The 22,238-nt window shown below is 34.6% G+C and overlaps 1 protein-coding gene across 2 annotated transcripts in view; it reads left to right on the top strand.

Annotated features, from left to right (window-relative positions):
* The window catches only part of LOC132749013 (ubiquitin-associated protein 2-like), a gene marked incomplete at its 5' end in the record, with an annotated part of 28,641 nt that extends 6,648 nt beyond the window's left edge, over positions 1-21,993 (top strand). The window contains 14 exon segments of one of the 2 annotated variants that reach the window (XM_060738680.1): positions 1,321-1,472; positions 2,210-2,390; positions 3,799-3,886; positions 4,393-5,573; positions 7,984-8,134; positions 8,769-8,857; positions 9,724-9,810; positions 15,427-15,541; positions 16,030-16,220; positions 17,143-17,242; positions 18,125-18,208; positions 18,888-18,958; positions 19,814-19,987; positions 20,797-21,993. In XM_060738680.1, the coding sequence (XP_060594663.1) occupies positions 1,321-1,472; positions 2,210-2,390; positions 3,799-3,886; positions 4,393-5,573; positions 7,984-8,134; positions 8,769-8,857; positions 9,724-9,810; positions 15,427-15,541; positions 16,030-16,220; positions 17,143-17,242; positions 18,125-18,208; positions 18,888-18,958; positions 19,814-19,987; positions 20,797-20,898 (2,766 nt within the window). 2 annotated transcript variants of the gene reach the window in all.
* Between the last annotated feature and the right edge of the window lie 245 nt (positions 21,994-22,238).

Here is a 22,238-nt window from a genome sequence, read left to right as displayed (position 1 = left end):
ATGATGTCGTGTCATTTGTCATCATCCAGCACAAAAGACATTCTTTTCAATAAAATTTTTTAATCATTCTGGAAACCTTTAAATAATAATTATCAACTTTACTAAAAAAATGTAACCTCCGTTTCGAGGGGATAAACCCCTCTTTATCAAGTAGTTTATGTTTCTGTTTTATTGTTGACGTCAACGATGTCATTTCCTGTATACAAAATATAATGTAAGACAGGAGGATAAAAATGTGATTTATAAAATTTCCTGTATACAAAATATAATGTAAGACAGGAGGATAAAAATGTGATTAATAATAATAAACAGAAACTCCTTGATAAAGAGGGGTTTATCCCCTCGAAACGTTGGAGGTTAAAAATTTGTGAAGTTGATAATTATTCAATAAAATTTTGTTGTAGATCCTCATCACGATAAATGATAATGCTAGTCCTGTTATACTTGGGACCATTAAATTTTTGCCTTGAACAAAAGTACTTATAAGTTATTTACATAATGTCTTTTAGATGGGTCAATTATTTTTAGTTACCTCTCTGGCGCGGGTTCGATCCCCGGGAGATGCTTTGGTAGTTAAGTGCGGAAGAAAGTAGTCTAGTACTGGTGTAACTCTCCGGGAAGGATGGTTAGGAAACTACCCGCCTATATGACTGAAATACTGTTAAAAAAGGCGTAAAATGAAACAAACAAACAAACAATTATTTTTAAAAAAAATAACTATTGGCACACTTAACGTATACATGAGGATAATCAACATATATGGTCTGTATGGACAAGGATATTTACAATACTAAAATTTTAACAGGTGCCTCTATGTCAGAAATGGAACTCATTTGCCCCTCACCTTTGTTAGTTTGATCCTGTTGAAGAATGTAAAATTCTCTCCTGTGAAAAATATCCAGCTTTCTGTCTGTAAAAATGTTTGTATTACGTCTATACAGGAAACAAATCTCAGAAATTCTAAATAATATTTTATTTCACTATAATAACTATATTTACTTTGTGGAAAAAAGTTATACATTATAAAGGTCTTCTATTTGTTGAAAGTTTGGGAGTCATTTACCTCTTGATTTTGGCTTGCGACTTCAAAATATACAAAATTATAATGCTTTTCCTGCTTAACCTATATAGTGTGATTTCCAGTGTCAGATACTTTGCAGTTTCTGACTTCCAAAATTTAAAGCTTAATGGAAGCCCTGCAGTAGGCTTAAGCAGGCACAGATTTGAGCTGAGCATCTTTAGAATTCTTGGTTGTCATGGCAACAAGTAACAGATAAGTTTAGCCAACTATTGCAATTCTATTTCATGTATGATTTTCAGATTCCAGCATCGGCCGTTGAGATGCCTGGTAATATGATGACAACATTGGACGTTCAGTTTGGTAACCTCGAGTTCGGTTCTGACAGCTCAGCATTCTCATTTGGAGGAAATGAATCTGTAAATAGTGCTTTCACTAGTGCTGATTCTAACAGGTGAGCTTGGTTATCTGTGATTACAGTAGATTATACCCTGAAATATTTTATTGGTGTTGAAAAGTGTCAGCTCGAATGTCAATGGGTTTTTCGTAATTAAAAGAAATTGATTTTTTGTGTTTGTGCTTGTGTGTGCAATGTTTTTAGTGCCTCCTTATGACTGAAATTTGGCATGAAAGAGAGCCTTTTATCAAGTCCTCATATAAAATAAAGATATGAAAAGTATCATGTGATTTAAAGTTTGGATCAACCTACTAAGGGAGAGCATTATATGTGTAACCCAGGTGTTGCAGGTTCCATCCTCTGGTAATGCCACTATTCTCTGTGACAACTGATCCTGGACATTTAGTCATATGGTTATTTGTCTCTCACGGCTGATTTAGTGATCAAGTCTGTCACTTGTGGAGAAATTGTAGGTATCAAGAAAAGTTGGTTAAGGGATACAACCAAAAAAATAATAAAAAAAGAGAAAAAAAAACACAAAAGCAAACAAATTTATTTCAGCAAAACAATATCTAAATTTATTACTAAATTCTTTACCAGATTCTGTGAATCATGAACAATTTAGAATAAGAAGAAAATAAGATACATATCATATGTGATTTATAAAATAAACAGCAAACTCCTGGATAAAGGAGTTTATCAAGCGCCTCGAAACGTTGGTGGTTGATATACTTTGTGAAATAGATAGCTATAAAAAAATTTAACTGTTTACATAACATATTTTATTTTGGCAGCACATCAACTGTAAATGATCATGGCGGTGCAACTGTTGGTCAGGTACAGAATTTAAGTAAAACTAGCGAGTCACTGATATCAGGCGGACTAGAACAAAGTTCTCCCAGGAGCAGTTCCCTATATCAGCAGTCACCATACACGACACCAACCAAACAGAACCCCGCCGATACTGCTAACTCAGTAAGTTATTACTCCTCTACTTTTATAACTGAACTATTCAAAGACAAGAAGGGTGTTCGTACTCCTCACAGTGTACTTATTACAGTTCTAGCAGGCAGATTTAACATGCAGCTTCATACTTTATTATAAAGTTTATTAACCATGAAAGGTACAAAGTAATAACATGTGCAGTGTAAACCTCAGCAGGGTGTGGCCCTCTGAGGAGCAGTTTACCTTTACAACATCAGTGTCAAATCTTCCTAGTGTAATACCTGTGTAGAGCAACACACCAAAGCAATAACCCATATCTTTGTGTCCAAAAACAGGAGCAACAAAATCAATTGTCTGTATTGCCTAGGTTTGTCATATCGCCTGTACTGACAAGAGACTTTTTTCAAGAATCTTATTTTATAAATATCATACGGACAAGTAAAGAAAATTTCTATGGTCAGTTAAGTCAAAATCAGGTTTTGCCGACCCTGAAAAGTGTGTTTCTCAGCAGAGGTTGCTCTTGATATATGTGTTTATCTAGTGTGTTAAACACAGCAGTATTAAACATAGTTGATTAAGTAATGCAATGATGAGAGTGCAGGGGTCCAGAATTTAGCCAATCCATGTGGGCTATTGTTAGATTCATGATATTGCGGACACGTACATGTGGTACGACTGTGATACATGTCTCTGGCAGATTCTTACTGCTAATCTGAAGCATTAATAGAAATGAGTCGACACATGAAAAAAAAATTTAACAGGAGATATATAATTGTATAAGGGCAGATGAAATATTATTGAACAAAGTGTGATTTTGTATAATAAACGATTCAGCATAAAATATGCTTTTGGGGAAAAAGTGGAGGGAAAAGACATTAAAAATCCAATAATATGATTTGTAATCTAAACTAAACAGTTTACATTGATTCTAGTAAGTTTATTTCATTCTTCACTATTTCCAAGGTTTTATGTATAAGGCCCCAGAATATTACCAGTTTAAATATATAAATAAAAGTGTAATGATAGCTTCTAGAGATTTTAACATTTTGAAAAAGTAGTTTAAGTATGATATTGTTTTTCTAAGAAATCAATATATTGCAATATTTGCAATTTCAATGTGGATTTAACCTTATTGTCTCACCTTCTTGACGTGATTTTGATATCCCGCAAAATAACAATGCTGTCTCATAGCAAACATCCTAATCTATGTGTTAAAAATTTCTAAATTCTTAATTTTACAGTGGTAAGGGGTTTACTTTGTGATTGAAATTTTAATTGATGGTGTGATTTGAATTTTCATTGAAATCTGAAAAATGAGGGTGTAACGCCACTTATGTTGAAGGATTGACACCGCTTGATTTGAATGATTCTTGAAACTTTTTATCTGTGATTGGTTTAATTGATGAGGGTTTATACAGTACTGGGTTTATATTTTCAGATAAATTCTCCGCCAGAGTCACTACAAATGCAGGGATCTTCATCGGATCTGAAATCCAACCAGCTCATGGCTGGACAAGCACAACCAGGTAAAAGTTTTGTTAATTTTCACTCCCAGAGTAGCTTACAATGGTTCTGAGTCTCTGAAACACAGAGTGGCTGATTGTGTATTCTAGGACAATGAGTAGTTTTCTTTAAAGTCCGAGTTGGTTAGAAATCATCCTAAGTTAACCCTTACAATGCCAGTTACTTAAAACAGACTGGTCAATCTTTTAAACTAGACAAAACCGTTCATTGTTTTTAGGGAATTTTCAAAATATAAACTGACTGAATAGCAAACAATGCAGACCACGATTAGATGGCTGAACTTGTTCTGCACTGTTAATTTTTAGAAGCATACGAAAGCCATGTGTTGACAAGGGCAATTTTTCACTTACTCACTTTACATCTTAACAATGGGAAAGACATAGATATATTTATTTTAACAAGGGATAATTCTATATATTTATTTTACAAGGGATAATTATTACTCAAGTCATGTATATATTGTATTGATAAATTTTGTCCTTTAAAATGATTGTAAATCTCTTTTCAGCTTCACTGCCGTCAACGAAAATTGATTCAAATCTTGGTTCTTATTCATCTGGTTCATCATACCAGTCTACGGGGTACCAGTCACAGAAATCTTCGGCTGGGTACCAGTCCTCAACTAAACCTGCAGGTTACTCGGGAACTCAGTACCAGTCAGCCCCAAGCCAGAACCAGTCAAATTCAAGCCAGTTTTCTAGTCAATATAGTAGACAGTCTAATCAGAATCAGTTTCAGTCTAATAATAGCCAATTTCCGTCTGGTTCTCAGTATCAGTCTCCTCCAAGTGGGTACCAACCATCACAATCAGGGTACCAGTCAGCTCAGTCTGGCTATCAGTCGAATCAACAACAGTACCAGTCTGGCCAAAGTCAATTCCAGAACTTCCAGTCTGGTTCTACATTCCAGAATCAGTCTAATTATTCCTCTAACCAATCAAATCCAAGTGTTTTATATCCAACTACTACATCAACGTCATATTCAAGTCAGTCGCCACAAAATTCACTGTATTCTCAAAGTTCACGGCCAAATTCTTACTCTAACCAGTCTTACTTGAACGAGCATGCGACGGGGGCTGGTTCCTCATTTCAGACATCAGTGACACAGTCTAGCTCTGCGTTTAAGGAAACTCAATCAGGTGCTAGTTCTTTCAGAGACAATGTTGCTTCCTCAACTAAAACGAGAGACAGTCAGTCGGATAGTTCGACATTTAACAGGGACACACAGTCAGCATCAAGCTTTAGTGATAGCCAGTCTATGGCATATAATCGTGACAGTCAATCTGTGGGTAGTTCATTTAACAGAGACCCTAGTAGTTCATTTACACGTGACTCAAAGTCAGCTAGTGGATCTTATCCTAGGGATACGCCCACGACTGACACTGGTGCATACAGTCGCGATTCTCAATCAGCGAGTGCCTCATATTCGGGTCGGGATAGTCAGTCATCTACGACTGGCTTTCGTGATACTCAAACAGGTGCCTCTGGGTATGGAAGCCAGGCAGGCTCGTATCCAAGGGAGACCAGTCAGTCTCAGACCCAAGCTGGATATAGTGCTAAAAATTATCGTAACTCTACGGAGGTAACCTCCTTACAGTCCTCGTTTACTGGAAGTAAATTAGCGGATAACTTTTCTAAAATGGGTGTGAAAGATGGACCATTGGATACAATCCAGTCTTCTAGTTCACAGGTAAAGTATATATATATATCTGTATTCACAATGATATTTTAAGAAATTGAGAACACTTTGAAATAATCGTTTTGCAACTTTAATTGAATATGTTTTAGATTTTACTTTTAGTGTTTGAAGTATGTGTTCCAACAAGACCTGTATAAACTTTGAGAAATACGTCACAAATAGGAATGATCAGAAAAGTGGATATTTTAGTATAGTATGTTAAAAAACAAAACAAGTTTTGTAGTCATTTGAAGTTATTGTAAAGAAATGACATAACATTCAAAATTCTGTTGGATAAATGAAATGCAAAATAATGTTTGCCCAATTATGTGTATAGTTACTTTATAAAAAAAATTGGTGTACAAGTTGAAAGTTTTTAACTTCAGTTGCTTTCCATGTGAGAATGCATACAAGTAATTAAAGTTATTAAAGGTCCCTGAAAGGATTTGCTTATCTATAGGCAATGTTTGCATTGAAAAATTCTGAAAATATAGGAAAAAAGGAGAACAGTTCAACTGCATAGATTTTAATTGTAATACCTTTGTTGAGAAAATGACAATTATGCAAAAGGTATAACGTGACATCAGTTTTAATGCAAAACTGTGTATAAGGTGTGGATTAAAATCTTTTAAATGTGACATCGTATACTGTAAAGTAAGATACAGAGCTCCAGATAGTGTATGTGCCATGTCGGCTTAAAATATAGATAAAAAATGCAAAATCGGCATAAGCTCAAGATTACATGCATCGCATTTACGCACAAAAAAATCAAAATAAACTTGTATATATCAAAATTCTTGCATGAAGAATTATAGTATTACCATTGTATATTTCAAAAGGAGATGATTTTTGATATATTTCATACAAAAATTACAGTGTAATATGCTTTATTGGATAGGGAAAAAAACTGAACAACTCTGTATGTTTAAAAAGGAAGTGACATATGATATGTATAAAGGGAGGTAATTCTTGTAACCTGAAATAAATTATTCGTAACATTTGTGAAGCAGGTAAATATCATAGGGAGTTGTCTGAGTTGACCTTATAAATAAAAAATACTTCATTTGTTTAGATATTCTTTGACACGTTATTGCTGTAAAATGTTACAAAAATACAAAAATGTTTCTATTTCTGGAGATTTCCTTCCATCTGCAGTTCCATACTAAATAGTTTTGTACCATGTTTACTGTGATGGACAAAGTCATCTGCGGCCAACACTTTACAAAGTATAAGATTTAAAATTTTAATGTTGGTTTCGTTTAATTATAATTTCATTTTTAATGGATTCAACAATAGAACATGCAGTAAAATTTAGAAAATAATTTGAAATGAATGAGTAGGCATGAAATAAGTACAAAGTGATGATATGTGGAACCAAGACAGATTGAAAAATTATGCGAGACATTTTGGACAGGAAAGAAAAAACGAGTCAAGTCATTTTTTCCCAGCATATCCTAAACAACATCAGTGTTCGAAATTAGCAGTAGTCCTATAGCCCCTGACTACTAAATTTATCCTCGGGCTACCAACTTTTCAAAGTAACAAGCCCGACCAGGCTACTGTATTTTCAGACGCAATAGAAACAACTGTTTTGAACCAATGAATTGTGCTAGTGAAATGTCTTTTGGGCTAGTGAATATTTCAATCTGGTAGTCCGACCAGCCTAGTGGATTCAAATCCTAATTTCTAACACTGCAACATTGTGTGTACCTGTATCCCCCTTGGGTAGTCTGCTTTTACAGACTTTGTAACTGTTACTTTGACTTATATAAAAGACAGTTTTATTTAGTATAAGAAGACAATGAAAGATAATTTAAAAGAACAGAGGCAAAGGCAAAATGCTTTTGATTAATTTTACCCTACAATTTATCAGAAATTTCATTTTACCACTAACTCTTGATTCTGAGGGGTTAAAATAACCTTGGGGAAAGAAAAAAAATATATTATTGAGAGGCCAAAACTTTGCAACATCAATATTTCAGATTAAGGTTAAATATTCACAAATTTACTCTTTTCTGTTGAATATATTTTTACGAAAATCTTAGTGAACTTGAATCCTTCACAAAAGTTTCTGATTTAAACAGTAAACAGTTTATATAATGTATATTGCAACAACATACTAATAACATTTTTACAATTGTTTCATTAATACAATATCACTAAGAAATGTTACAGTTGAATCCTACAGACGTTTGATTTTCTATGAAAAAAACAAAAACACTGCCATACATTGCACTGGGCGCCATTATAATACCGAATAGTGGCAAACGGCGTTAACCCGATGACACAGTTAAAAATGTTGACAGTTCATTTAAGCAGTTTGCATGTACAGGATTCCAGCAGTTTAGTTATACAGTTGTAAAATAAGGATTCAGTATTTATAGAAGGCATTCAGTAATAATGTGAAATGTTCTTTCTTCAGTTTGATAGTGTGTCGAGTGCGTCTAAAGCGACAATAAATGCAACATCATTGACATCTAGTACAACCTCTTCAGCTATATCATCCACTGGTACGACTGTGATCAGCAGTACGACAACAAAAATCTCAACGTTGCCGTCTGCTACAGCTGCTTGTAAGTGTATCTCTTAACCTTTGAGCCTCTAGTTTGCGTAATCATATGTAATGGTCTTGTACTATTCCTTTATGTAAGGTAGCTGTCCAGGTAGCTTATGGAACGTCCTTGTTTGAATTCAAGTACTTGTTCGTAGCTGAAGTAATACTTAAAAGGGGCACCTATCCCAAGATCTTTTTCCACCAGTAAAACTGAAGTTGCCATAATTATGATCTTTAAAAGTGTTGAGACTTAAAACCTGACCAAGTAAAATATGAAATATTCAAGTTTAGAAACATCATGTTGTTTTGTTGGGTTTGAGTAATGGAAACACCATGTATAGCTGTATGTATCAATTTCTTGTAATTATTGATTTAATGAAATCTCTTCCCTTTTAATTTGTATAATGGACATGTATTTCATTGAGTTTCAACTGCTGAAAAGTATATATTGTAACATTTTCTCTACTGAATCTGCAACACGAGTTCAATCTCTTTTTACCTACAAGAAAATAAATTTTACAGTCATGTCGAAATTCTTGTACCTGTTTCTCCCCCCGCCGGTGGCTCTTGTTCTATTTGACAGTTGTTTTCTTCTCAGATTAAATGACAATTACCCAATAATAAATAAAAAGAAATGTTTTATTTTATTTAAGCATCCAAAGCCCCACCCAACTTGCCACCAGGTGTACCTTTAATGGCACAACAGTACATTATGGGACAAGCTGGAACCCTGCCTTTCTATGTAAGTATAATTTTATGTTGATAAAATTGCATGTACACTTTTTAGACAAAAATTTATCTTCTATGTTGTTGATTTGAACAATTAAGCATATATATATATTGTGAATGTGAAATGCTTAAGAAAAAAAGAAACTAGAATTATCTGCAATAACACAAGATATTTATTGGTGGGTGTCTGAGACTGAGTGGTTAAGGGCATTTGAGCTAAAACAGCTTGCTCTTTTATCTGTTGTGTTCGAATCCTGTGAACGTTTTTATGCAAAAGCCATTCAGCTAATGAACCCTTCAGCCTCTGAATTTATATAATGGATATGCCCTAACTTAAATTTTAAACAGTCGATTAAAAGTTTAAGGGGATTTTAATATTAAAATACAAAAGTTGTCTTGATAAAACCACCTTAATGCGTTTGCGACCAGCATGGATCCAGACCAGCCTGCGCATCCGTGCAGTCTGATCAGGATCCATGCTGGTCGCTATCAGTTTCTCTACTTGTAATAGAGTTGGTAAGCGAACAGCATGGATCCTGATCAGACTGCGCGAATGCCCAGGCTGGTCTGGATTCATGCTGGTCGCAAACGCACAATGTTGGTTTTGTCACGACGCGGCTCAAATACAAAAGTTGTCTTGAGCAACCAACAGTATAGAGCCTGGTCACCTAGCATGGATGTCTGGTGGTAAAAGCTAATCACTTATGATTGTGGCGGTGTAAGCATTGCCACAGTAAATTTATACTTCTTCCAGGTCTTCCATCAGCAATAAAAACAGGAAAGTTAACGTATTACGTTAACAGTGTTTATATTAATCCAACCAATTTTATTAAAATATTCCCCATCTTTATTAATGTTCATGATTTTACTTGATTTCAGGGTTTACAAGGTCTGCAGGGATTACAGCAACCCCAGCTGTACAACTTGGAAGAATTCCAGTATCTTCAACAGAGAATGCCACCTCTTGTAAGTTTTACTATTTGTAGGTTTCATTGAGAAATCAAATTCCAGGCAAGCATTCTTTTTTTGGCTGTCCGTTGACAAGATAGTATGCCTTTGGATAAGGGCATTTTGGCTGAATTTTTGGCCAGTTTGGCCTTAATTTTCAATATCATAAACACATTAAAGTTGTTTAGTTGCAATCTGTATATTTCTATATAAGAATTAATGTCTATAATTGATAAAGCCTTGGGAATCATTTCTTGATAATCCAGTTACATTGACAGTATAATTAATAAATCATTTCCTTAATTGCCTTTTGTTCTAATTATTAAATCCTAAGTTCTGAGAATTAGGGATCATTTAAACTAAGAATAATTTATAAATCCTTAGAAACCATTTCCTTGTCATTTGTTCTTTGAATGAAGTTACATTAAGAGCAATGTTTGGAAACCAATTATTAATACATTGTTATTTTTTCTGAGAATAAATTTACATTGAGAGCAATCTTGGGGAAAAACAATTGTTTCTGAAAGTTACATTGTCTGTGAATACTAGTTATGTTACATTGAGATCTTCTCAGAAATATGTTCCAGAACTGTTAAGGTTGGCTGTGAGGAAATTCTATATTAACAGAATGTTTATTGAAGACAATTTACCGGATTCTGAGCTAACAAAACATTCCATTTCTCTTATGTATTTCTTGTACAATCTCAAAATAAAGGTAGAGGGTGTAATAACTTGATCCCCTGTTTTGTTGCTTCTTTATCCAGGGTTACTGCATGTGTATTTTTTACAGCATTGCCATGCATTCAGAATTTTCTTTCTCCTAGTGTGAAGTGTTACTATACGCTTTACTTTACATAAATTTCAGTCTAGGGTTTAAGGGTAAAATCAGCTGAATTTGACTTTCTTTTCAATTAGTTTCATGATCCACATTTGTAAGACTAGGTGCATGAGTCGACATAAGCATTTTAATTGAAGAGGTAGTTGGTCTTATAAGTGAATGCAGTTGTCATTTTGGCTGTGAGGAAATTATATTTTTACGATGTTTACTGAAGACATTTACCGGATTCTGAGCCAAAATTTGAAAATGGTCTTTTTTTATTTTAATCAAATCAAAACAGACACAAATTGTTATTTTGGCTGTGAGGAAATAATGAATTTACAGATGTTTACTGAAGACATTTACCGGATTCTGAGCCGAAATTTGAAAATGGTCTTTTTTTTGGTCACCTGTCACAAAGTGACAGGGTGAGCTTTTGTGATCGCTTTTCGTCCGGCGTCCGTCCGTAAACTTTTACTTTAAATGACATCTCCTCATAAACCACTAAGCCAATTTCATCCAAACTTCACAGGAATGTTCCTTTGGTGGTCACCTTTAAAAATTGTTCAAAGAATTTAATTCCATGCAGAACTCTGGTTGCCATGGCAACCGAAAGAAAAAACTTTAAATATCTTCTTTTAAAAAACCCTAAGAGCTAGAGCTTAGATATTTGGCATGAAACATCTTCTAGTGAGTGTCTACCAAGTTTGTTCAAATAAAATCCCTGGGGTCAAAATTGGCCCCGCCCCAGGGGGTCATTGATTTTCCCTATATGCATATAGTAAAAACTTAAAAATTCTTCTTTTAAAGAACCCAAAGAGCTAGAGCTAAGATATTCAGCATGAAACATCTTCTAATGAGTGTGTACCAAGATTGTTCAAATAAAAGCCCTGGGGTCAAAATTGGCCCCGCCCCAGGGGGTCATTGATTTTCCCTATATGCATATAGTAAAAACTTACAAAATCTTCTTTGAAAGAACTCAAAGAGCTAGAGCTAAGATATTCAGCATGAAACATCTTCTAATGGGTGTCTACCAAGTTTGTTCAAATAAAAGCCCTGGGGTCAAAATTGGCCCCGCCCCGGGGGTCATTGATTTTCCTTATATGTGTATAGCAAAAACTTAAATAATCTTCTTTGAAAAAACCCAAATAGCTAGAGTTTAGATATTAAGCATGAAACATCTTCTAGTGAGTGTCTACAAAGTTTGTTCAAATAAAAGCCCTGGGGTCAAAATTGGCCCCGGGGGTCTTGATTTTCCCTATATGCATATAGTAAAAACTTAAAAAATCTTCTTTGAAAAAACCTAAATAGCTAGAGTTTAGATATTAAGCATGAAACATCTTCTAGTAAACGTCTACAAGATTTGTTCAAATAAAAGCCCTGGGGTCAAAACTGGCCCCGCCCCAGGGGTGTCATTGTTTTTAACTATATGTGTATAGTAAAAACTTAAAAATCTTCTTTTAAAAAACCCAATGAGCTAGAGCTTAGATGTTTAGCATGAAATATCTTCTTATGGATGTCTACAAAGTTTGTTCAAATAAAAGCCCTTGGGTGAAAATTGGCCCTGGCAGGGGGGGGGGTGAGGCTGGAGGGGGGCGGGTGAGATCATTGTTTTTCATTACATGTGCAGGGCCGGCAAAATCTCAGAAAATTGTACTTGTCCACGGACAAGTAACCTAAGAAATTTACTTGTCCGTACTCAATGTTCACTTGTCCGTATTTATATTTAATATTTACTGCAAATGTCAATAAAAAGAGCAATATGATTATGAAATTTCTTTCAATTTTATTAAACATTCTATGCCATATGTTTAATAATATAATATATTATGATTGTAATATAATATATTTATAAAATGTTAACGGCAGTAGATTAAAGTAGAACGACAGTGATGGACAAATTGTGTATATTTTACTGGAAGGAGCATTGGTCTTTTACCAGCACTTTTTCAGTTTTCCTTGCACCCAAATTGCTCTAAAATATTATCTTCATTGTTTTGCACTCTGGTATCATTTCTTATTTATTCACTCCTTATTCTATTCATCTATATAATATTCATTTCAATGATTTGAATCCTTTTAAAAAATCATATGTACTCTTGAGTTAGATTTGTCAAATTGATGACATCAGGCTTTTTTTAACGATATAATTATGATTGCCACAGAATGTAATATCATATACGTACGTATATACGCTTGGTTGCAGCAGATGAATTGTGAAAATTTTGACATCATTACCATCGGCGACGATGAAACTGACATGTATACATTAACACCAGTATTAGACATTCAAAAAACAAAGGCATTTTTCACAAGAAATCTTTACATAAAATAAATTATAAATGACTTTGTCCACATAAATTCAAGCAGTCAAATTGCCGATATGAGCGTAAATATTCCCGAATGACCTGGAAAAGCCATACAATGTATTTAAATTTCATTCTACACAGCGGTATTTCAAAGACAATTGTTGCGAGATTGATGCTGTGTCCGATGATCTAAACAATAAATGCGATTGTAAAGACCACAGCTTCCAATTCAATTTTATGGCAGAACCCCGTTGCTACCGAAAGTCGGCAGTCATAAACCAAAACAAACATATACCCTCAATAATTAGTTAATTGCCGCGTGCATGCAGTAACTGCATGACGTAAGGAAAACCCCAAGCCTGGTTGGTCGCTATTTATGTAAACACTTAAAATAGTAACACCCTAATATGCACGGAATGCCCTCATGACAGACACCACACTTCACACGCTAGTTTTCGTATTAAATGTGTGATTTTCCTTCTGATTTAGATCTATTAGAAAAGAACTAGATTTTTTTCTTCAGAATTCCTCTTTTAGCCGCCGAAATTTACTTGTCCACGGACAAGTAAACTGCATAATTTTACTTGCCCGGACCTACAATTTTACGACTCGGGCAACTCGGACAATTGATTTTGCCGGCCCTGCATGTGTGTAGTAAAAACTGAACATTGTGAAACATATTCTAATGACTGTCTTCCAAGTTTGTTCAAATAAAAGCCCTGGGGTTTAAACTGGCCCCGCTCCGGGGGCCTATATACAGGTGAGCGACCTCAGGGCCATCATGGCCCTCTTGTTATTTTAATCAAATCAAAACAGACACAAATTGTTATTTTGGCTGTGAGGAAATAATATTTTTACGATGTTTACTGAAGACATTTACCGGATTCTGAGCCAAAATTTGGGAATGGTCTTATTTTAGCTCACCTGTCACAAAGTGACAGGGTGAGCTTTTGTGATCACTTTTCATCCACCGTCCGGCGTCAGTAAACTTTTACTTTAAATGACATCTCCTCATAAACCACTAAGCCAATTTCATCCAAACTTCACAGGAATTTTCCTTTGGTGGTCACCTTTGAAAATTTTTTTTTGGCATGAAACATCTTCTAGTGAGTGTCTACCAAGTTTGTTCAAATAAAAGCCCTTGGGTCAAAATTGGCTCCGCCCCAGGTGTGTCATTGATTTTCCCTATATGCATATAGTAAAAACTTTAAAAATCTTCTTTTAAAAAACCCAAAGAGCTAGAGCTAAGATATTTAGCATGAAACATCTTCTAATGGGTGTCTACCAAGTTTGTTCAAATAAAAGCCCTTGGGTCAAAATTGGCCCCGCCCCAGGGGGTCATTGATTTTCCTTATATGTGTATAGCAAAAACTTAAAAAATCTTCTTTTAAAGAACCCAAAGAGCTTGAGCTAAGATATTTAGCATGAAACATCTTCTAGTGAGTGTCTACAAAGTTTGTTCAAATAAAAGCCCTTGGGTCAAAATTGGCCCCGCCGGGGGTGGGGGGGTCATTCATTTGCCTTAAATGTGTATAGCAAAAACTTAAAAAATCTTTGAAAAAACTCAAATAGCTAGAGTTTAGATATTAAGCATGAAGCATCTTCTAGTGAGTGTCTACAAAGTATGTTCAAATAAAAGCCCTGGGGTCAAAATTGGCCCCGCCCCGGGGGACATTGATTTTCCTTATATGTGTATAGCAAAAACTTAAAAATCTTCTTTTAAAAAACCTGAATAGCTAGAGTTTAGATATTAAGCATGAAACATTTTCTAGTAAGTGTCTACAAACATTGTTCAAATAAAAGCCCTGGGGTCAAAACTGGCCCTGCCCCAGGTGTGTCATTGTTTTTACTATATGTGTAAAGAAAAAATCTTCTTTTAAAAAAACCCAACGAGCTAGACCTTAGATAATTAGCATGAAACATCTTCTAATGGGTGTCTACCAAGTTTGTTCAAATAAAAGCCACAGGGTTTAAACTGGCCCCGATCCGGGGGCCTATATACAGGTGAGCGACTTCAAGGCCATCATGGCCCTCTTGTTTCTTTTTATCAAATCTATACAGACACAAATTGTTATTTTGGCTGTGAGGAAAGCATATTATTACAGATGTTTACTGAAGACATTTACCGGATTCTGAGCCAAAACCTATAGAAATTTGGACCTGCACTTAATGTTTTCACTAGATATTTATTCAAAAATTGATGTGATACTTCTTGTGTGTGTAGTGTATCTTGGCAGTGAGGAAATATTTAAATTGACTGACTTTTTTAATGAAAGACAATTTACCGGATTCTGAGCCAAGTTAACATTTCAAAGTATTCCTTGAAATGAAAACAATGTCAAAAAAAAAAAATCAACAAGACTGATGATTTGGAACTTTTTATGTTTCTTAATTTGGAAAATGCCTTGGTTTGCCAGAGGTATCATCTAGGAAAAATTACCAGACCTGTTTAGTCAACATAAAATATTCTGGAAATATAATTGCATGTTTTATATTATATATTTACAGGCTACAAGTAACATGTATGATTTACAGCAGGCAACAGCAGCAGGGCTACCAATCCCCCCTACAACCCTGAACTCTAACAGCACACAACAAACTATTCCTACAGTGCCATACTCTGGTAAGTTTATTGGTCCAAACTTGTGTTAGTAAGTTAATTAGTCGTAACTCTCATTGGTAGTTTATTGGTCCAAACTCGCGTTAGTAAGTTTATTCATCATAACTCTCATTGATAAGTTTATTGGTTCAAACTCTCATTGGCAAGATTATTGGTTCAAATTATCTTTGGCAAGTTTAATAGTCCAAACTCTCATTGGTAAGTTTATTGGTCCAAACTCTCATTGGCAAGTCTATTGGTCCAAACTCTCATTGGTAAGTTTATTGGTCCAAATTGGTGTCACGTCTTTGTTTATAATTGTGTGAGGAGGGTAACTGCTTTTCAAATGCAGAGTTTGTCATAAATATCTTTACTCGGATGCCCAACCAAGTCTGAAATGATACGCTGAGGGTTACATCGGGTGGTCTTTTTTTATTACAAACAAACCACGAAACTGTTGATGTTTCGAAATTAATGAACTGTATAATAACATTAATAATTTACTTATTCAGGTTCTAATGACAGCAGTAAGTTACCGAGAGTGGATGCACAATCTCCCACTGGTTCAGTACCATCAAACTCTCAGCAGTCGGGTAGCGGACAGTCGGCAGCACACCAGCAGCCCTACATTCATCTCAACTACAGTTACTATTATCCACCATCACTGATTCCTGGAGCTGGCTTCCAGTATCCAATGATCCCGGTTAGTTTATTTTTTTTTGACCATTTATGAATGGCTCAGAAGTTGAGCCAATGTGTCCTTAATTTTCCAACTGGCAAGTTAAGAAGATTTAATGTAGACTGTTTAATAAGACTGTTCTCTGATACTTGTTGCAAAATATAAAAAATGTAAGTTTGAACGTATTTATTTTAGCTTGATTGTAAAACACATTCTTGCAATTTATATTAATGACTATTGAGTCCTCTTACTGAAACTAATCATTACTGGTGTCATATGAAAATCATGACATTGACCCAAGTAGGGTACAAACTAATGATTCATGGGTCGAGAGGCAGACACCTTAACCACTAAGCCATCTCTAGCTTCCCCTTTAACATGAGGAAATACACCAGTATGATAAGATGTGGAGGTTTAGAAGCAAAATGGTTTTAACTTGTATTATATAAATGGGGGAGGTACAACTTTTTCACACCAAACCTTTGATGTGTAATAACCATAACCGATTCCATGGGATAAGTATATTAAATTCTTTAATATGAGAAAGTCTACAAGCCAGTGTTTTGAAGGTCATTGATTTTACCCAGTGTCAAGGTTCTCACTGGGAATATCGCGTATTTTTGCTCCTCTGAATTTACATTGAAAACTGTGTCATTATCACTTCCGGCCAAGACAAATTATGCTGTAACTGAGTCTGCTTGCAACAGCAAATTCTAAAAATGCAACCGGTGCAGACCAAGTTAGCAGGCACATCGTGCCAACTGATCACAGTTTGCACTGTTGACTATTTTGTCGATACTTATTTTGAATTTTCTTTATATGAATGAATGGTTTTGTTTAGATTTGAAGATGGGAAAATGTATTTAAGATATTAAGTGGTGGTAATAAAAAAAAAGTGTGTAAGTTTGAGGTTTAATGTATGAACCCTATACTGATATTGTTATAGATGCCCCAGGTAACCAATGCTGCCCACGCCGGCACTCCCGCTAACACACAGTACCAACAGAAAAACTACGGCTCACATGTACAATATGGAACAAATAAAAGTAAGTTCGGACATTTTTATAATGTTAAATTTAAAAAAAATTAAATTTTTCAAAATTTTTTGAATATGAAAAAATATGTACATAACTTAATGGTATTTACGCCTCATGTTTTGGGTTCAAATTCTGCCAAGTTCTTTGGAATTCTTTAATGTGAGGAAGCTGTCCAACTACTTTACAGAAGGTTGAGATAGAAAAGTCACTATATGACCTTAAAAAGTGTTGGTGTGATGTAAAACCCAACCAAAATAAAAACAACAGAATGTAGATGTTTCAGACTTGTGTCCCAGCTTGTGATTAAAGTGCTTACTAGATAGGCATCCGATAAGACCTTTGCCTGCTGAATTTATATGGAAAAGTTTAAGAACCAAAAATATATCGTATGATTATCATAATGGTGACAGATACAGCATTCGAAATATTTTAATATAAATGAAAGACAATTTATTAATACTATTATGCTCTGGTCTTTGACCACTTAACCTGCTAGAATAAAAAGTGATTAGCCTTTGCCACCAGTATAGAGCCAGGTCAACCTGATCATCCATGCAGTCTGACCAGGCTTGATAATGCGGGGGTTGGCCGCAAAACTGCAGTAACTTAAGTGAAATACAGAAGGACTTACAACAGTTCTACAATCAACACTTGAATGTGGGAAGCTCAATTTTTGCACACCGGGATTAATTATTGAAATTCCTTGATACTAATGTTGTTTCAAATTCAAGCAGGACACAATCATTACAAACATTTGGCATGTTGAAGGCTAAAACCTGGGCCACAAGCTCGTAATCGGTCACATATATAGTTACAAGTATATTAAGAAATCTTTGTAAACATTGGTCAGGTTCAGGATTAAACGAGATGTTTGTTAAATGTTGTTTTCAGTGTATGACGATCTGACTGGTCAGTCTAGTGGTGATTTCTCTAAAAGTCCATATGGAACGTCACAGGCACAACCCAAAGCTAACTGTAAGTATATCAGTAAATTTTACTTTATAAGTCCATCTGGAAATATTGTTTTGAATTTCTACTGGTTGGTTGACACATTAATGGAACATTTTTGTATCTATAAAAAGTATAATTAAGAAATAATAACAGTCTGAGCGGTGTTTATGGGCTATTTAACACCAAGGTAGGAATTGACCACGAAGGCCATACATATTGGTACTGATGTCAGTGATTTTTCACCTTGTATAACAAAGGCTTATGAAAAGACCTCTTGCGAATGAAAATGAAAAAGTCATGCAGCTTTTCACTTTCACCAGCTTTTTTACTTCCCAAATAAGCAGATTTAGCAATAATTCTTCCCAAAAACTCTAATTGAGAAAAACCACTGGGTTGACACATTAATTTAACATTTTTGTTGTTTGTTGTTATAAAAAGTATAATTCATATGCATTATACTTATAAAAAGTATAATTCATATTTACACATTTCAAAGATTAAAGTACTACCTCAGAGCAACACCATTTGGATGGGAAATACTTTGGTTGTTGCTGAAGTGCTGTTGCTTTAGAGAGGTTAGATATAGTGTTTATATAGTTTTCTTTCAGAAGATGTGATTCTTTTAATGTATAGAGGTTTTAATACTTCATAGGGCAAGGGCCGCTGTTCACAGGTTAAACTGTATTTGTTTTGTTGTTTTCAGCATCAGTGACGGCAGGTTCTGGTTCCAGTGATATACAGATACCTGGCTATGGTGCCAAAACACATACACAGGTATGTATGTTATATGTATGTTATAATATGTGCAATACCTGACACCTATAGTCTTAATGTATAAACAGAAATATTCAACAATGGCTCTTTAATAAAAGTTGATGGTTCTACAAAAGAACTTGCTTTGTCTTCATTTTCTGCTACAAGAACCTCGATATAAAACTGTTATTCTTGATCTTAAATAGATTGTAAATTCTCAAATAAGCAAGAATGGTATTCCATTTAAATAAGAAAAGGTGTAAAGTCAGAGTAAGGGGTAAAAATAGCCCTAATTTAACTCTTCAAAAAAGATTTAGATAGTGCAATTACAAAAGGGTCTAGTTTAAAGATTTAAAGGAGTTAGTTTGCTCTCAGAAGGTCAGTAGTTCTACCAGTTATGCTTGAAAGAATATGCTGAGTAAAATTGTGAACCATTAATCATTTGGCTCAATCTAGATATTGCCATAACAGATGCAATGTTATTTAAAACTTTGAAAAAAGAGGCATCTTTGGCTTAGTGGTGAAGGTCATTGACTTTGAAAGTAGTGAACTATCATCTAACCACTATGGGTTCGAATCTGATGCTTTCATATGAAGAAGTATCCAGCTAGCTTAAGGAAGGTTGGTGGTTCTACCCTTTTCCTGAATGTAATGCATAAAGACATACAAGTTTTACTTTACAAATAAAGCTTGAAAGTTATCATATGACCTTTACTTTGTCAATGAGGCTTAAATCCAAGTAATACGGGGGGAAAAAAATAGTGAAAAGTACAAAGTAAATCATAAGTAATAGTGAAAAGTACAAAGTAAACCATACGCGCTTAACATAGTGTTTGTGATTGGGAAAGCTAATGTTTGTAGGCATTTGACAAGCAGGGATTTCATGCTGGTACCCCACCTCCATTCAATCTACAGCAGATGGCAGCTGGTCAACTGGCAACTGGTACCCAAGCTGGTCCCCTAGGAGCCCCGACTGCAGCGTATGGTGCACCATTTGTTCCCATGATGACTCATCAGCCACACTCTCAGATGCTCCACCATCCGTTACAGGTACTATAGAAAAATAATGTATTGATTAGTTTGTTTTTTTTAGGGGGAGGGGGAGGAGGAGGTACAAATTGTTTGAAACTATAGTATGAAACATACTGTGTTAATAGCTTAAATGAAGGGGAACACTATCAAGTTTGAGGATTGATATTGGTGAGCATGTGATATTTAAGAGATTGAAAGTTCCACTCGTCTGCTAGTAATTACGAGTAGAATTTAAGAGAACCCTATGTAGGACAAGTAGAAAAATGTTGCCTGCAAATTGGATTTAGAAGCTACTCGTCCTACAGGACTAATGACTCTAATAATGATTGTGTGGGCGTGACTATACAAAATCCATTGAAACAGAATTGAGTAAACACTTGATAATTATTGTAATTAAGACACCCTCCAACTCAACTAAACAATTGTTGAAATTGTTAGATCATACTGATATGATTGAGCCCTAAACTTGCTGCAATCGAATATGTCCAGCCTTTGCCACCAGTATAGAGGCCGGCCAGTTGGCACATCATTCAGTCTGACCAGGTTTTAAACTGTTTCACACAAATGGACTTACTCTGGAATTACAAATATTTTGGGTTTTTCCCAGCTGATTCAGGGGTACTAACAAACTTTACAATTACAGCTTTGAAAAAAAGAGCAACAGGTTGACTAATCTAATGTGACTGGTGGTGCACCCTGAAGCTGTAAGGGTAAAAGTTTGTTTGTACCGGGGGATTAGTTTGGAAAAACCCACATTTGCCGAGTTCCTGATAACATCTTTTCAGCAGGTTAAATGTTATAACACAATTACATATTGTTTGTTTTAGGATGCAACATCGTCAAGCCGTGGCAGTCAACAGGCGGGAAGTCACTCTCAGACAAAAACGGCAAGCAAATCGTACACAGGTTCTAACTGGGGTCCGTACTAGATTTGACGACTACTATCAGGACGTACAAAAGATAAACCAAGCAGTTCAGTTGTGAATACTTTCGGCTATATTTTATTTCACCAGTGATTAAAACAAAAATATGTTCACAAGTGTTATATTAACACCAAAAGAAAAAAGGTTTACGGTTTTTAAATTGCTTTGTTGAAGGTTTCTTTTTGTTTGTTTGTTAGAAATTTGATGCTGTGGCTGACATTTAGCTGAAAGTATTTATAGATTTAATGTAGAAATCTTATAAAGGGAGATAAGAGGGTTTTGAAAATGGTTATTACTGCTTTGCAACAAAATTATGCTGAACTTACCTTTAGAAAATATGTCAAGAAAGAAATGGAAATAAGAAGTGTGTAAACCTGTGTTTGTAATTAAAAACAATATAATTATTTTTGTGATTAAAAATGAATTTCTGTAAAAAAATGAAGAAGAAAATTTAGATTTGCTTAATGTCACAAAAAATTTCTAAATGGCTTTATAAGTTCAACTACATTTGTTTGAATTATATTTTTAAAAAAAGAAACTTTATTTGTGACTGTTGTTGTGTGTATATAGACTTCTCTGTTTCTTCTATTTCTTTCTTTTTTTATTCAATTTTTTGTGATTTATAAAAGTTTTCCCCACCCACCTGCTTACAAATAAAAACAGACAGTTACTCTTAAAATATAAATGACAGTAAATAAAATAATATTCTGTCCATTCTACTGCAAGAACTGCACTACTTTTGAGCTTTAAGGTGAAAAAGGTTTTTGGACAGTCTATGTATAAGTATTATTTTGTTTATAATGAATTTGTATCTTGTCTTTTTTTCTGCCTCCCTGGATTTGTGGACATAGTTGTTATAGTATAGTATTGCGCTTACAATAATTGGTTTGGTATTTTGTGTATAACAGTTAATTATTTATGAAAAATCATCTTCAGATATTTGATGGAATTTTCTGTTTGTTAACTGTATGAATTAAGAAAGGGAGATATTTCCTTGCATATTGATTCAAGTTAACAGAAGTTGATATGATCATTCTTTTGACATGATTATTCTTAAGAAAGCCAGAAGTTGCCTTTTTTCTCCCTTTTAAAACAATGAATTCTTGTTTTGAATAAAAAAAGGTATTTTTGCCCCCAGTTGTGTCTTTATGTAAAAAATATTTTATATTCTCCATTATGTAAATGGTTTAGAATTAATTTGAAAATTTTCGATTTCTTTAATATTTGATCAACATCTTGTGGCATTTGTGAGTGTTACATATTAACCCTTGCTGTACCAGAAAATAAGTTAAGTTTAAGGTGCATCCAGATTTAACCTAGAAATTTAGTTATATTAAACCAACATT

This window comes from Ruditapes philippinarum, unplaced genomic scaffold (genome assembly GCF_026571515.1).
Source record: "Ruditapes philippinarum isolate M1 unplaced genomic scaffold, ASM2657151v2 ctg7757_1_1_1_1, whole genome shotgun sequence".
Lineage (NCBI taxonomy): Eukaryota > Metazoa > Mollusca > Bivalvia > Venerida > Veneridae > Ruditapes > Ruditapes philippinarum.
This window is presented reverse-complemented; position numbering and strand designations above follow the sequence as displayed.